A 16637-nucleotide genomic window follows, 5' to 3' on the forward strand; every position below is an offset into this window, starting at 1 on the left:
TTAGCTGAGGTTAGAGAGGCTTGCATTTCTTTGGATGATCATCGGGGATCCTTTGTGACTTCTTAAGTGAGCTGTCACTATGTCCTTGGGGTCATTTTAGCAGTCTGTCTTTCCCGGGAAGATTCCCCTCTGTGTTCCACGTGTTCTCCATTGGGAAGTAACGTTTCACGTAGTATGGTGCGGTGGAGTCCCAAAGCCTTAGACATGTCTCTGTAACCTTAAACCAGGGGTCGCCAAGTCCGGTCCTGGAGGACCACCGTGGTGGCAGGTTTTCATTCTATGAGTGCCCTGTTTGTGCTGCTAATTAACTTCTTGTGAATTCATTTTAATTGAATTGCTTATTTAAAGATTTGTTCCCCTGAGTTTCTTCATCATTCCTCTTATTTGCTTCATTGCATTCCTTAAACGGCACCCAAACGGAAATGAAATGTGAAGTGAGGGAGCCAACAGAAGACCACCTAAGTCAGGGCCTCAAACTCCAACCAGCTGCTTAATGAGGTGCCAATTCTTGTCGTTAATTAAACCAATTCTTTAATTCCGTGGCTTGTTTCTGCTCTCCTTGTGTATAAGCAGACATTTCTGAAATTGTTGATTTTCTCTTTACTAAGAGCACTGGGGACCTGAGCAGACCAACATTCCTGAGACCTTCATCATTCTTTATTTTCAGATATTGTATGATGGACGCCAGTTGTTTTGGCTCATTTTGTATCTCGTTATTGTTTGGCTCCTAATTAAGGAACAAGAAACAACTAAGGGGTCTGAGTCTTCAAGGGCACGTCAACTAAAATGAATGGTAAAGAAGTTAATTGGCAGCAAAAACGGGTCACTCATTAGGGAAAGGGTTAGAATGAAAACCTGCAGCCACGGTGGGCCTTCAGGAGTGGAGTTGGTGACCCCTGCCTTAAACTGATTTGTAAGGTTCAAATTTTTTTTCTTATTTCTTCTGAATTTTCCTTTGATTAAGGTCTTGTAGGAACCTTGTGGTGACCCCCTTCACTCTAATGGTGGGGTTTAGATTGACAGGGCTGACTGGCTGAGTTCTGTCAGGTGAATCTAAGTACCAATTAACTTTGGTCAGCTGTTTGAGTGAGGAAATAAGAGGGGCCGGTAGGAGAGGTTAATACAGGTGTTGGGTAAACATTATTACTGTAATATAATCCCCTCCACACCCCTGATAAAGATGAGTTAAAATGGATTGTAAAAAAAATCACCTGAAACTTACACTGACAATAAGATGAGAAACCCAACCTTTGATTGAAATACATTTCTTCTGAATAAAGACCACATGTGCCCTGATCATTGACACTCTTAGAAATTCTTATGAACAAAGTGTCACTAAAACATGTTTTCCATTGTTGTCTAATGTTTTTCTGAAGTTGATCAGAGTGTGTTGAAACGCTAATCCATGGCTTCCTGCGTCACTGGGGTATAAATATGAGGTGGCACCGAGGCCAAACGTCTCTCATTTGTCAACATTGGAAAGATAAGAGAAGAGAACACACAATTCAAATGAGAGGAGAGTCTGCCAACCTTTGTAAGTCAGGGAATGGCTATTGGAAAAATTACTAATCTACTGTTAAGGCAAAAGGTCAAAATGTCAGGTTATATCCTAAAAACTGTTGAATTTAAGCCGAAGGACGTTATGTTGAAACCGTGTAACCCACTCGTGAGGCCACATCTGGAGTCCTGCGTGCACTTCTGGTCACCACAATACAAGAAAGGCAGAGCAGCACTTGAATGTATGGTGGGGGAAACAAGTGATTGATGACCTGCTGAATCTGTAAGTGTGTGTACTTACAGAGTCTCTCATTGTGATGGAGAGAGAGACGGAATATCAACCAGGAATCCAGAACAAAAACCCGTTACATCTACTCCATCCATCCATCCATCCCACTATATCCTAATTTCAGGGTCACAAGGGTCTGCTGGAGCCAATCCGAGCCAACACAGGGCACAAGGCAGGAAACAAACCCTGGGCAGAGCGCCAGTCCATTGCAGGGCGCACACACACACAGAATCGCCAACCCACCTAACCTGCATGTCTTAGGACTTTGGGAGGAAACCCACGCAGACACGGGGAGAACATGCAAACTCCACACAGGGAGGACCCGGGAAGCGAACCCAGACGGGTCTCCTAACTGTGAGGCAGCAGCGCTACCCACTGCGCCACCATGCTGCTCAAAAATGAAACAATGAGAAAGCCAAGTTAACATAACGGGTTTTTAGCAGTTTTTTATAAAGTGCTCCACCGTGTTAGCCTGGTGAGTTTGTATCGGTCAGCTATTCCAGATTTGAGGTGCCTAACAGCAGAAGGCCGCCCGCCTCACCACTTCTTTTAAGTTTAGCTCTTGGAATTCTAAGCAGACCCTCAGTTGAAGATCTAAGGTTACGATTTGGAGTGTAAGGTGACAGGCATTATGAGATATAAGATGGAGAAATGGCTTTATGACGACAGTTTTAGAAAGTCTTTCTCTCCTGTGGGATGACTAGGATCTTTCCCTAAGTAAGGAGTGACATTGCACGTGTACTTTTTTCTCCAAATATGCCGCAATCCAGTTTTATTCTTGAATAAAATCCACACTGGGAAAAAAAAAATGTCTTTACTGTCGAGCGAACCTGACACTACACGCCTTTTGTGAGTCTATGGCTTGATGGATAGACAAGACAATGGATAACACTAAGCTGATTAACACTTGAATTGGTAGACATGCAAATGAGCTACATGTACAGTCGGAGGTCTGGTGTTGAGACTGCTCAGAGTTTCTGCATTCTGTCAAGGACGCTGATTGTTATTCCATAATAAAACTGCACATTTGTCCTAAACCTGCGATTAATTGGGAAGGCATGGAGTTAATGCTACCAGCCTTTTATCCATACAGGGAGTGCAGAATTATTAGGCAAGTTGTATTTTTGAGGATTAATTTTAATATGGAACAAACACAGTGCTATCAGTCAATCCAAAATGTTAATAAACCTGAAACCTGAATGTTTCACAACGGAAATGTGAGTGTGAACATCATCAGGGGAATACATATGTGCGCACAATTATTAGGCAACTATTAGTGTGCAGATTTATTATGCAACTAAAGGAAAAATGAAAATTTTCCCATCTCACTTGTTTATTTTCATCTGTTATAGTGAGAATAATAAACAAACACCTCAAAATGTACAAATAAACATCACTGACATTTCAAAAAATAAATCAATCAATCAATCAATGACCAATATAGCCACCCTTCTTTCCAATAACAGTCATAAGCCTTTCCATTCATGGAGTCTGTCAGTTTCTTGATCTGTTGACGATCAGCTTTTTGTGGAGCAGTGACTACAGCCTCCCAGACACTCTTCAGAGAGGTGTATTGTTTTTCTCCCCCGTAAATCTAGCGTTTAAGAAGTGCCCACAAGTTCTCGATAGGGTTTAGGTCAGATGAGGAAGGGTGGCCATGTCATTATTCCTTCATCTTTAAGGCCTTTACTGGCTGGCCACGCAGTGGAGAACTTCGATGCAAGTGATGGAGCATTGGCCTGCATAAAAATCATGGTCTTCTTCCTGTATCACTGTTTGAAGAAAGTGTCTTGAAAAACTGGCAGTAGGTTTGGGAGTTGATTTTGAGTTCATCTTCAATGCAAAAGGTCCAACTAGCTCATCTTTAAAAATACCAGCTCATACCAGTACCCCACCTCCACGTTGGAGTGGAGCTCTGTGCCCATTACTGATCCACAGGTCCATCCATCTGGTCCATCAAGAGTCACTCTCATCTCATCGGTCCATAAAACCTTTGAAAAAAATCTGTCTTCAGATATTTCTTGGCCCAGTTTTGACGTTTCAACTTATGTTTCTTGTTCAGTGGTGGTTGGGTTTCAGCCCTCCTTACCTTGGCCATGTCTTTGAGCACTGAACACCTTGTACTTCTGGGCACTCCAGGTAGGTTGCAGCTCTGGAATATGAAAGTACTGGAGGATAATGGGTTCCTGGTAGCTTCACGTTTGATTCTTCTCAAATCTTTGGCAGCTAATTTGCGTCTTTTGTTCTCAACACGTTTCTTGCGACCCTGTTGACTATTTGCAACAAAATGTTTGATGGTTCTGTGATCACACACCAATATCTTAGCAATTCCAAAAGTGCTGCATCCCTCTGAAAGACTTTTACAATTTTTGACTTTTCAGAGTCAGTTAAATCTCTTTTTTGGCTCATTTTGCCCGAGGAAAACTAGCTGCCTAATAATTCTGCACACCTTGATATAGGGTGTTGATCTCCTTAGGCCACACCCTCCCTCATTACACAAATACACATCACCTGACGTGCTTAAATCCAATAAGCATTCAAGTTAATACAGCTTGGAGTTGGAATATACGCATTAAAAATGATGATATGGTCAAAATACTCACTTGCCTAATAATTGTGCACACAGTGTGTATCCCAGGCTAGAAAGATCCTCCGATCTGAGAGCTTTATCTAAATGCATGCCTGCCAGTTAGAGTAGTAATTACAAGAAAAAGTAAGTTTTTATCAAGCAATGTGTGGGCAGTGCAGATTTTCTTTTAAACTCCATTAAGATGATGTTCTTTCCATTTCTTACAGGTACATGGGGATTGGCCTTTCAGCACAAGGAGTCAACATGAATAGACTGCCAGGTAAAGCAGCATTTGTGTTCAGTGTTGTAGTAAAATGTTTAAAGCTTGTTGTTGACTTCACTTGGACTACACCCTGGTTCACTACTCTGAATTCTATCCTGAGCCCTACAGAGAGGGCTTCATATTCGCTTTTCTGTGTGCGTAGGTATGTGTATAAATATAATCTCTAACATCCAAGTGAAAGATATCACAGCTACAGTTCAGGAGAATTATAAAAAATCAAAAACAAGACCTCCTAAGATTAATAAAGGATCAACCCCCCCAATGTCAATGTCAATTTGGTGACCCCCCTTTTACTTTAATGACAGCCTTGAGTCTGTGTATTTTTTCTCTATCAGCTTGGCACATCTAGACTGAGTAATATTTGCCCCCCTACTCGTCTTTACAGTTTAACTGTTCAACTTCGGTCACATTGGATGGTGAGTGTTGGTGGTCTGCTATCTTCAGATCTTTCCACAGATTGTCACTGTGATTTCGGTCTGGGCTCTGACTGGCCACATCAGGACATTCACTTTTGTCTCCTTCAGCCACCGTGTGGTCAATTTTGTTGTGTGCTTTGGGTCGTCGTCATGTTGAAAGGTGAACATTCTGCCCATCTTCAGCTTTCTGGCAGAGGGTAGCAGGTTTTCCTCAAGAATTTGATGGTATTTTGCCCCATCCATTTCTCCTTCTACCCTAACGAGAGCCCCAGGCCCCCCACTACAGGATGCTGCCCCCTCCATGCGTTACTGTTGGTATGGTGTGTTGTGGATGGTGAGCTGCATTGGTGTACCGTTTGTTATTTTGGCCAAATAGTTTGATTTTGGTCTCATCTGACCATAAGACCTTTTTCCCCACTTGGCATCAGAATCTTCAAGGTGCATTCTGGGAAAGCTCAAACGAGCCTTCACGTGGCCTTTCTTGAGAAGTGGCTTTTTCCTTGTGACCCTCCCGAACAAGCCCCAATGGTCGAGGAGCGCTTGTGAAATTGTTGTCACATGCACGTCATTAATGACCAATGCCATCAAATCCTGTAACTCCTTCAAAGTGGTAACCATTGGCCTCTCGGTAGCCTCTCTTACTAGTTTCCTCCTTGCTCTTCCATCCAGTTTGGAGGGTCCTAGTCGTACCAAACACTTCTTTATGATGGACTTTACCGATCTCCTGGGGATTGATGAAGCCTTTGAGATTTTTGTCTCCATCTCCTGCCTTTTGTCCGTCCACAACTCTGTCCCTGAGATCTTTTCAAAGTGACTTGCCACTCATAGTCCGATGTTTGCTGTCAGTTGCTCTACCAAGCAAGGGAATGAATGGACCAGGAACAGCTTCTCTAATCACACGCATTACAACTGATCACAGATGAAAGAAGCCAGAGCTATGGTCTGCAATGAAAATGGTGGGCACTGATACCTGATGGAGTTTGGGGGGTCCTTTATTCATCTCAGTATGTCTTGTTTTTTATTTTATTTTTTAAATTCTTCTGAACTGTAATTGTGATATCTTTCACTTGGATGTTATAGATTACATTGATTAAGTAAAGCTGGAAAAAATATTGGTTTGTGTGTTTTCATTTATGGCTGTAAAGCAAAAAAAATGGGAATATTTCAAAGAGGGGGATTCTTTTCTATACCCACTGTGTCATTACAGCACAAGGAAGGGGATACAAAATAGATTTTATTCACTGTGTTTTAAAAATGACTTCTTCAAGGTGGTGGCCATCATTAGCGATACGCTCTTCGAGGTGATTAATGAACACGCGCATGACTCGTTTGGCCATTTCAAGGGGATTTTGTGGCAAATAGGGTCCTTGTGGGCTTCAAGGTTTTGAGGTCGGTGTGTGTAGACCTTCGACTTGAGATAGAAATTGCACAGAGCGAGATCAGCAGAACGTGAAGGCCACCCGACATCGCCACGCAGGGAGCTCAGCTTCCCCAGAAATATCTCCCTCAAAACTTGCATGGATCTCCACGCCACATGAGCTGTTGCTCCATCCTGTTGACAGCTGGCATTCACTACATCTATTAAGTTCTCTAGCATTTCATTGTAACGTTCTGAAGTGACGGTGACTGTTGCTCCACTCAAATTCAAAAAAGTAAGGGCCTACAATGGCAAATTCTATAGCGGCTCACCGTGCAGGGGTCACTCATGAAGTTCACGAGCGTTGGTTTCAGCCCAATAGCGAAAGTTTGGCTTATTTATGCAACCATTCAAATGTAAATGTGCCTCGTCTCTGATGTCACATGACGATGGCATCTCGACGAACGGTTTGCAGAATGTTGCCGCACAACTCTCTATGGCTCTCCCCGTCTCTCTCTCTCTCAGTGAGTTCCTGCACTGCCATCATTTTGTAGGAATGGAAATGAAGGTCCACGTGCAAAAAATCAAAGACTTGTTGGAAGTGTCTGAGGCAGAAGTGTGCTGAACGTCTACTGCAAAATGGATGCCCTCACGGCTTGGATGTTTTCGTACAGTCTGAGGATGGCCTGGAGATTTTCTGTTCAATGTTGTGTACCCATCTGTCTAAATTTAGAATTGTTTTCCCGACTTGGGACGTCACCCTAAGGAGGAATGCTGAAGTGCGTTCGGTTAAGGGCCTTGCTCAAGGGCCCAGCAGAGAAGTATCTCTTTTGGGACTTTTGGGTCTCCTTCGGGACACCAGCACAAATCCTTAGCCTCGGAGCCACCACTCCGCCCCTTTACTTGGTTAAAAAGCAAGGAATATACACTGAAGGAGTTTATCTCTATTGTGGACTAAGCTTGTGTGTGTTAATCTACAGTGTCCATGTCCACATTTTTATAGTTCATTTTGGCTCGCTCTGTATTTTTTATTTTTTTAGTTTGTGATGCCATACTTTTTTTTTTTGTTCTTCAGTACAATCCTCCAGGCTGTTCTCTTTGTATTGTGTTTGTTTGTATTCATGTTTTATTGACAGGTGCTTCTGCATATTAAATTCCCATGCAGCTAACATTATCACAATAAAGAATTTACTTCTGAATGTGATATAAAGCAACCCATGCAAGAATTTTGCTTCACACTACAGTGTCCTTCACTGATGGAAATCAAACAGGATTTTAATTGTAATTCTGACAAATGGCCGTGTAACACTTGGGTTGTGGACGCATTTGCTTATAATGTGAATTAAGTTGCAAAAAAGCAAAACTCTTAGTTCATATAGAAAGGCAAATTAGGTCACACTGTTCCACCTCAGTCATCAGCGTGCTTAGCTGTGAAAGTTGAGAGTTTTGTCATAGACGTTTTTTTACATACTTGTCTTTTAGCATATTGCAATGAACTGGAAAGAGCTCGAAACCACAATGTGCTGTGATGGAGTGTGAATCAGTCGAGCAATCATAACAGCATACAGCGCCCTCCATAACTTTAGGGACAAACACACAGTTGCCCTTTGATGTCCCCCTCGGCTCCACAGTTTAAAATTACAAATCGGACGACTCGGACGTTAAAGTGCGCATGGCAGACTTCCTGGGCTGGTGCCCTGCCTGGGGTTTGTTTCCTGCCTTGCGCCCTGTGTTGACTGGGATTGGCTCCAGCAGACCCCCATGACCCTGTAGTTAGGATATAGTGGGTTGGATAATGGATGGATGGATGGATGGCGGACTTCCACTTAGGGGGATTTGCAGAGGTTTCAGTCACACCAACACTTCTGCTTGGATTTCAGGGGGCACCATAATGTTTGAGACAACCCCATGTGTTTGTGATTCCTCAGGTGGGTTTCAGAAGATACCTCAGCTTACTTTGACACTTGGTGGTCTGTAGTGGCCATTGTTCAACGCGAGGACAATAGCTGTGCTAATGAAAGTCAAAGAAACCATTATGAGGCTGAAACACAAGAATCAAACCATTGGAAACAACAGTAAGACCTTAGGATGACCAAAATCAACAGTCTGGAATATCATGAGAAAGAAAGAGTGCACTGGTGGGCTCAGTAATCACAAAAGGGGACTGATAGGCCAAGGAAGACCTCCACTGCTGATGACAGAAGAATCAGTCCCCCATTTTAGGGCAACATAGTGTTTGGGACAATTGGCACCCCATGTGTTTGTGATTCTTCAGGTGGGTTTCATGGCTTCATAAGATAAGTTTTCTCTTCAGAATATGGAATGCCTGCTCAATGTGTCTGAAATCGGGAGACTGGCTTGGCCATTGGAAGAATTTTCTATTTTTTAGATTTGCCGTGGTTGCCGCAGCAGTCTATTTGGCTCATTATCTTCTTGTAGGATGAAGAGCCATCCAGTGAGTTTGGAGGCCTTTACTGGAACTTGAGCAGATCAGATGTTTCTACACCCCTCGGAATTCATGGTGCCACTGCCATCAGCAGTTCCATCATCAGTGAAGAGAAATGTGCCAGGACCTGTTGTAGCCATAATTGCCCAAGCTGTAACATCTCCAGCACCACCATTTTTAGCAGATGAGGTGGTCCCCTTTGGCTCTTGAGCAGTTCCTTGTCATCTCCACACTTTACTCTCGCCCAGCACCCTGATGAGGTTCATCTTTCTCTCGTCTGTCCACAAGACCTTTTCCTAAAATTCTGCAGGGCTCTTTGAAGTCCTTTTTCATAAACTGTAATGTGGCCATCCTGTTTTTGTGGTCTTTCATCTTGCAGTGTGTCCTCCTCTGTGTTTCTGTTCATGAAATCTTCTGTGGATAGTCGTCTTTGACACATCCTCATCAGTTTCTGAAGTGTCGCACAGGCATTTGGAGGTTTTTTTTTACCATAGTAGGATTCTTTCATTGACAGTGGAGGTCTTCCTTGGCCTAGCAGCCTGTTTGTGATTACTGTGCCCACCAGAGTTTCTTCTTCATGATATTCCAGACAGTTGATTTCGGTCATCCTAAGCTCTTACTGTCTTCTCCAATGGTTTGATTCTTGTGTTTCAGCCTCATAATGGCTTCTTTGATTTTCATTGACACAGCTCTTGTCCTCATGTCGAACAATGGCCACTACAGACCCCAAAGTGTTGAAGCAAGCCAAGCTGTCTGAAGAAGCCATGAAACCCACCTGAGGAATCACAAACATGTGGGGCATCAATTGTCCCAAACATTATGTGGCCCTGAAATCGAGTTGGGAAAAGTGTTGTGTGACCAAAATGTCTGCAAATCCCCTTCAATGAATGTCTGCAGTGTGCACTTTAGTCACAACGTCTGAATTGTTTGATTTGTAATTTTAAACTGTGGAGCAGAGGAGGAACTCAAGGAAAAACGAGTCTTTGTCTCAAACATAATGGGCTCTGTATGGTTATTTATATATGCAGTAGAGTCCTTTTATATATAGAATTTATTTATATGTTGAATCAGACAAGCAATGATAATGTGTGTGTGTATGTGTATATACCGATGTATATGTAAATAATGCAGTATAAATATTATTTTTTTTGTTGTTGTTGTTGAGTTCTGCACTCCAGATTGCCGTCACAAATGTTCATGCTTTGCCTTGTGGGTTATTAGAAAAGAAAACAGCAGTCTGTGGTTAAAAAAAAAAAAGAGCCCAACACCCTTCTACGTCAGATCTCAAAATAAGGTGTGAAGTGTAATAAAAATAGACGCCTCCTGAAAGACGCTGCACTTCCTTTGGGTCTACTTGTCTGATAGACGTTCTCCTCTTTTAAGCCCAGCAGCACTGCAGAGTTTTGAAGTGAAGGTGGCAGAAACGCCTCAAGGAAGTGCATTTCATACAAAAAAAAAAAAAAATGTTGACTGAGAGATTCATTTCCCACTGTACTCTGGGATCTTTGAAAGGAAGGGACTATAAGAGGTTTTATTTATTATAGAAATGCTGTCCGAGTCTATAAGACTGATCGATATTTCTTCTGGAATAGAAATAGGTGGGAGTTGAGGAAAAACTGGATAGATTTCTTTATCAGAGTTTCTCATTTGGAGACAGTGGGAAAATTGTGTTAAATCGAAGCTAAATTTGATAGGATGTAAAGACGTTATCTATATAGAAATCTTGAAATGATTTAATGCCGTACGTTTTCCAAATATTTAAGTTTGAGAGGGTGGAAAAAGGTGGCTATCGTGTAGAGGTGCCACACACAAAAGCTTCCCTCTCTTGCAGTACTTCATACATTGGTTCCATATTCTGAGTCAATGAAAGACAGTTGGGCTGTTAGTATATTGACAATAACTATATATATATATATATATATATATTGTTCTTTATTTCTCCTTAAACAATTTCTCGTATTAGGAATTTGTTTTTTTTGCATACCCCTTGGGGTCAGAGCGCAGGGTCAGTCATTGTACAGCACCCCTGGAGCAATTGAAGGTTAAGGGCCTTGCTCAAGGGCCCAGCAGAGTAGGATCTCTTTTGGCAGTGACGGGGATTCGAACCGGCAACCTTCGGGACACCAGCACAGATCCTTAGCCTCAGAGCCACCACTCCGCCCCTTTACTTGGTTAAAAAGCAAGGCATATATACTGAAGGAGTTTATCTCTATTGCGGACTAAGCTTGTGTGTGTTATTCTATTTGTGTCCATGTCCACATTTTTATAGCTTGTATATTTGCCGGCCAGTAATAAAATTGAAAGCTGGGTAGTGCCATGCCACCTTCTGGTTTAGGTCATTGTACGCTCACCCTTTGGATGTGTGGATGTTTTGAATTCCAGGTAAATGAGGTTATGATTGAATCTAATTTCTTAAAAATTGATTGTTAATGTACAGTATATAGGGATGCTTTGAAATAGAAAACGAAGCTTAGAAAGAATATTCATCTTGACCGTGTTCATTCTCCATGCTAATAATGAGATGGAGAGTAGAACATCTGTGCACGTCTTATTTCAGGTTTTCTATGTAGACAGCAAACCTTTTGTTGAAAGAGAGGTTTATATTTTCTTGTGATATTTACCCCTTGTATTTAAACTGATCTGCAATAATAAAAGGGAATGCTTCCAATCTAATGTTGGTGCTAGAGAGTTCAATGGAAAAAACCCACTTTTATTCAAATTAATTTTGAGTCCAGATATCTTTAGAAATTCTGCTAGTGCAGTTAGGGCTGCAGGCACAGACTTTTGTGGGTCTGATATATAAAGTACTGTATGATCCGCATATAGTGATATTTTCTGTTCAAGTCCTCCTCTGATAATTCCCTTTATCTCTGATGCATTTCAAAAGTGAACAGCTAGTGGTTCAATGGCGATTGCAAATGGATGATAAATTGGACTGGACTGCCAATACTGATGCTCCGTGTAAGAGAGGACAGAGCCGACTATACTTCATTAGAAGGCTGGCGTCCTTCAACATCTGCAATAAAATGCTGCAGATGTTCTATCAGACGGTTGTGGCGAGCGCCCTCTTCTACGTGGTGGTGTGCTGGGAAGGCAGCATAAAGAAGAGGGACGCCTCACGCCTGGATAAACTGGTGAGGAAGGCAGGCTCTATTGTAGGGATGAAGCTGGGCAGTTTGACATCCGTGGCAGAGCGACGGGCGCTGAGCAGACTCCTGTCAATCAGGGAGAATCCACTGCATCCACTGAACAGGATCATCTCCAGACAGAGGAGCAGCTTCAGCGACAGACTGCTGTCACCATCCTGCTCCACTGACAGACTGAGGAGACTCCACACTATGCGACTCTTCAATTCCACCTGGGGGGGTAAACGTTAACATTATACAAAGTTATTGTCTGTTATACCTGCATTGTTATCACTCTTTAATATTGTTTTCATCAGTTTGGTGCTGCTGGAGTATGTGAATTTCCCCTTGGGATTAATAAACTATCTCTCTCTCTCTCTCTCTCTCTCTCTCTGTCTGTCTCCATCCATCAGCAGTGGTGACGGGGGGGCATCCTTGTCTAGTACTGCATTCTAGTTTGATGTAGTCTGAAATAATGTTGTTAATAGAAACTGAAGCTTCTGGACTAGTATATATTAGTTTGATCCATGCACATATGTTCGGGCCAAACCCCAATTTGTGCAATGTAGTGAATAGGTAGTCCCATTCAACCGTATCGAATGCCTTTTCTGCATCCAATGATAATATTATCTCCAGGGTGTTAGACTTTATGAGTGAATATATTATATTACACAGGCGTCGAAGACTGGAAGCTAAGTGTCTGCCTTTTAATAAATCCAGTTTGGTCTTGTGATATTTCTGAAGGAAGCACTTTCTCAACCCTTCCCGCTAGAACTTTGGAGAGTATCTTAAAGTCGTTATTCAGAAGTGAGATTGGTCTGTATGATGCACATTGTAATAAGTCCTTATTTTTCTTAGGAAAGACTGTAATTGATACTTTTGAGGTAAAATTGTCTGTGCCTTGTATAAATGCTGCTAATAAAAGGGGGTCTAACTTAATTGAAAATCTTTTTGCAAAATTCATCAGGGTAGTCATTGGGGCCTGCTGCGTTCCCACTCTGAAGTGAGTATATAGCGTCTAGTAATTCTGAGAGTGTCAGAGGTTTGTCCAATTCCTCTTCACTGAGAGTATCTAGCTGTGGTATCTGTAATGCATCCAAAAACACCTTAGATTATGTCTTATATTCTTTAAACTGAGTAGAATTCAAGGACTTATAGTAGTCTCTAAATGTGTGCATTATATTTTTATGGTCAATGATTTTATCGCCATCTGTGTTGGTAATCACTGATGCTGCATTGCGATCTTCTTGCTTGTGGATTTGTTGAGCTAAGTTCTTATTAGCCTTCTCTCCACATTCATAGTAATGAAGTCGAGATTTAAAAATGAGTTGTTCCATTTCTTTTGTTGTCAAGAGGTTGAGTTCTGATGGCAAAGCCTGCCTTTTCCTATAAAGTGCCTCATTTGGAGACCTGGTGTGTTCTTGATCTATTCTTCTAATTTCACTGATTAACTCTGACGTTTACAATTTATTTTTGTGGGAGAGATATGAAATACCCTGCCCTCTTAAAAGTGACTTCAGAATTTCCCAGAGTATTTCTGTAGAGACCTCTGAGAATGCATTTGTGTCTCAAAAAAAAAAAAAACGTCTAATAACAGGGTTGAGACACCAACTGTGAGATGTGTACAGTAATCCCTCCTCGATTGCGGGGAAAAGATGAAAATCCGCGAAGTAGAAACCATATGTTTGTATGGTTATTTTTATATATTTTAAGCCCTTATAAACTCTCCCACACTGTTAACATTATTAGAGCCCTCTAGACATGAAATAACACCCTTTAGTCAAAAGTTTTAAACTGTGCTCCATGACAAGACAGAGATGACAGTTCTTTCTCACAATTAAAAGAATGCAAATAGATCTTCTCTTCCAAGGAATGCGTGTCAGGAGCAGAGAATGTCAGAGAGCGAGAGAGAGAAAAGCAAACAATCAAAAAATCAATACGTGCTTTTGGGCTTTTAAGAATGCTGAAGTACCGCGATAAAGCAGCATTTTTTAGAGTATTGTCTGTATCCTCTGTGCAAACAGCCCCTCTGCTCACACCCCCTTCGTCAGGTGCAGAGAATGTCAGAGAGAGTGAGAGAGACAGAGAAAAGCAAACAATCAAGCACCGCGCGGGAAGCATATCGCATATCATTGAGTTTTAGTTAATACGTAATACATGCTCTGATTGGGTAGCTTCTAAGCCATCCGCCAATAGCGTCCCTTGTATGAAATCAACTGGGCAAACAAACTGAGGAAGCATGTACCCTAAATTAAAAGACCCATTGTCTGTAGAAATCCGCGAACCAGTGAAAAATTCGTGATATATATTTAGATGTGCTTACATTTAAAATCCGCGATGGAGTGAAGCCGCGAAAGTCGAAGCGCGATATAACGAGGGATTACTGTATGTGAAGTGTAGTGATTTGAGCTCCATAACCAGAGGGGCATGGTTGGCGATAACAATAGCGTCATACTTGCAAAAAATTGTTATCTACAAAGAAATAATCAATTCTTGAATAAAAATGATGTACTGGTGAGAGTAAGTCTGCCAGGGTCTGATAAGTTATGATCAATTACAAACTGTGTAGTTATTTTTGCAGTTTTAGATGTTTTCACCCCTATAGATGAAGGCCTGTCCACGTCTGGATTTAAAACATAATTAAAGTCTCTGGCCTTCATAATTCTACGAGTGTTCACATTAGGAATGGACACAAATACGTTTTGGATGATGTCTCTGTCATCCACATTGGGTGCATAGATTTTTTCATCAGAATCACTTTACAGTTAAGTAAATTATCAATCACATATCACCCTTCAGGGTCAGATACTGCATCTGATAGTGCAAATGATATTGTTCTGTGTATTAAGATTCCCACCCTTCTAGTTTTCGTTGTATAGCTGGCACGGAGTATTTGGCCTGTTCAATCTCTCTGCAGCCAGAACTGACCCTTGCTTAATAAGTGAGTCTCCTGTGATACTATTTTGGCGTTTAGACCTGTTAGGTGAGAGAATTCCTTCTTCCTTTTTAATTCGCAGTTGAGACCTTTGACATTCCACAGTCTTAAATGAAGGTAGTACATTTTTACATAAGATAGCTTTACCCTTAATTTCCAATTTTGCTATGAAGCCTGTTGTGTTGGCACTTACAATTGTGAGGCTAAAAAGGATAGATTATGAATAGCTTGCTCTCTTTCTCTCCACATGTGAGGTTAGACCGCACTTCACAAAGTCCTAGTCCTCTGACATGCCTAGAGACTGAGCATATCCAAAACAAAACAAGCCCCCCAGTGACGGTGTAGAAAGATTAAAGTAGAGATATGAATTGGCAATACAGTCCAAGTACTATAATCCTAGAATATAATCATAACCAGTCCCAAAAGAATAAGCCCATAGAATGATATTAAACAGTAGCCATTAAGAAGCAGATAATGTATGATAATCCTAATACAATAAGCCAAGGGTGTGATGCTAAACAATCCTATTTGGAGGGAAAAAAGATTATAATTAAAATGTAAAAGTAGAGCGGCACAGTGGTAGCGCTGCTGCCTCGCAGTAAGGAGACCCGTCTGGGTTCGCTTCCCGGGTCCTCCCTGCGTGGAGTTTGCATGTTCTCCCCTTGTCAGTGTGGGTTTCCTCCCACAGTCCAAAGACATGCAGGTTAGGTGCATTGGCGATTCTAAATTGTTCCTAGTGTGGGCTTGGTGTTTGTGTGTGTGTGCCCTGCGGTGAGCTGGCGCCCTGCCCGGGGTTTGTTTCCTGCCTTGCGCCCTGTGTTGGCTCGGATTGGCTCCAGCAGACCCCCGTGACCCTGTAGTTAGGATATAACGGGTTGGATGATGGATGGATGGATGGATGTAAAAGTAGCCAAGAATGGAATAGAATGTATAATTACAGCCAAAGTCTCATTGTGAATGGACCAACTTGCAGGTAAAATCTTCTTTGCCTTGCCAGGACACGATGCGACTCACAATCGTATTTCAAAAAGAGTTAGGATCAATTTTCTTGCCTCTTTTTGTGCTTCATCCCGAGAACTAAAAATGTAGAACTTGCCTTGAATATCCCCTCTCATTCTAGCAGAATACAAGAGGCTGTATCAAATTTTGGCTTTACGTAAATGCTATTTAATGCTGTAAAATGCGGCACGTTTATCAGCTGGTGAGAAATCTGGGAAAATACGAATGTCAAATATAATCTCTTGTTTCAGTCTGAGAAGTGACATCAAATTTACTTTAGATTGTACTTTGTTGAAATAAACAATAAGGCTTCTAGGTTTTGAGGCACTTGATCCATGTATGTGCTGCTGCTGATATCTCGGCGTCTGATTTGAAGCCTTCTCCATTTATTTTAGAGAATAGTTCAGCTATGAATTTCACTGGGTTTGGATTGTAATTGTTTTCAGGGAGACCTTCAATTCTGATATTATTTCTTCAATATCCATCTTCCAGCACTGTTAGTCCATCTCCAAGCACTTTGCATTTGGATTTTGTAGCCATTGCTTTTTAGTCAGTGGCGGATGCCAATCGTTCCACTATTTCAATAAGAGTCGTGAACGTTTGCTTAATGTCTTCAAATTTATCACTAAGCTAAATTTATTCTCAAACTTGCTGCAGTTTTCCGGTACTTTTTTCCTCAATTTTGTCTAGGATACCTTTAAAGTTGGCCTCAAAGCGATTA

General features: G+C 41.7%; 1 protein-coding gene across 1 annotated transcript in view; it reads left to right on the forward strand.

Moving 5' to 3' along the window:
- The window catches only part of ranbp9 (RAN binding protein 9), a 133963-nt gene that overhangs the window by 48762 nt on the left and 68564 nt on the right, over positions 1-16637 (forward strand). Inside the window, exon 3 of the mRNA XM_039754005.1 lies at positions 4583-4635. Within this exon, the coding sequence (XP_039609939.1) occupies positions 4583-4635 (53 nt within the window). The remainder of the gene's footprint in view (positions 1-4582; positions 4636-16637) is intronic.

This window comes from Polypterus senegalus, chromosome 5 (assembly GCF_016835505.1).
Source record: "Polypterus senegalus isolate Bchr_013 chromosome 5, ASM1683550v1, whole genome shotgun sequence".
Taxonomy (NCBI): Eukaryota; Metazoa; Chordata; class Cladistia; order Polypteriformes; family Polypteridae; genus Polypterus; species Polypterus senegalus.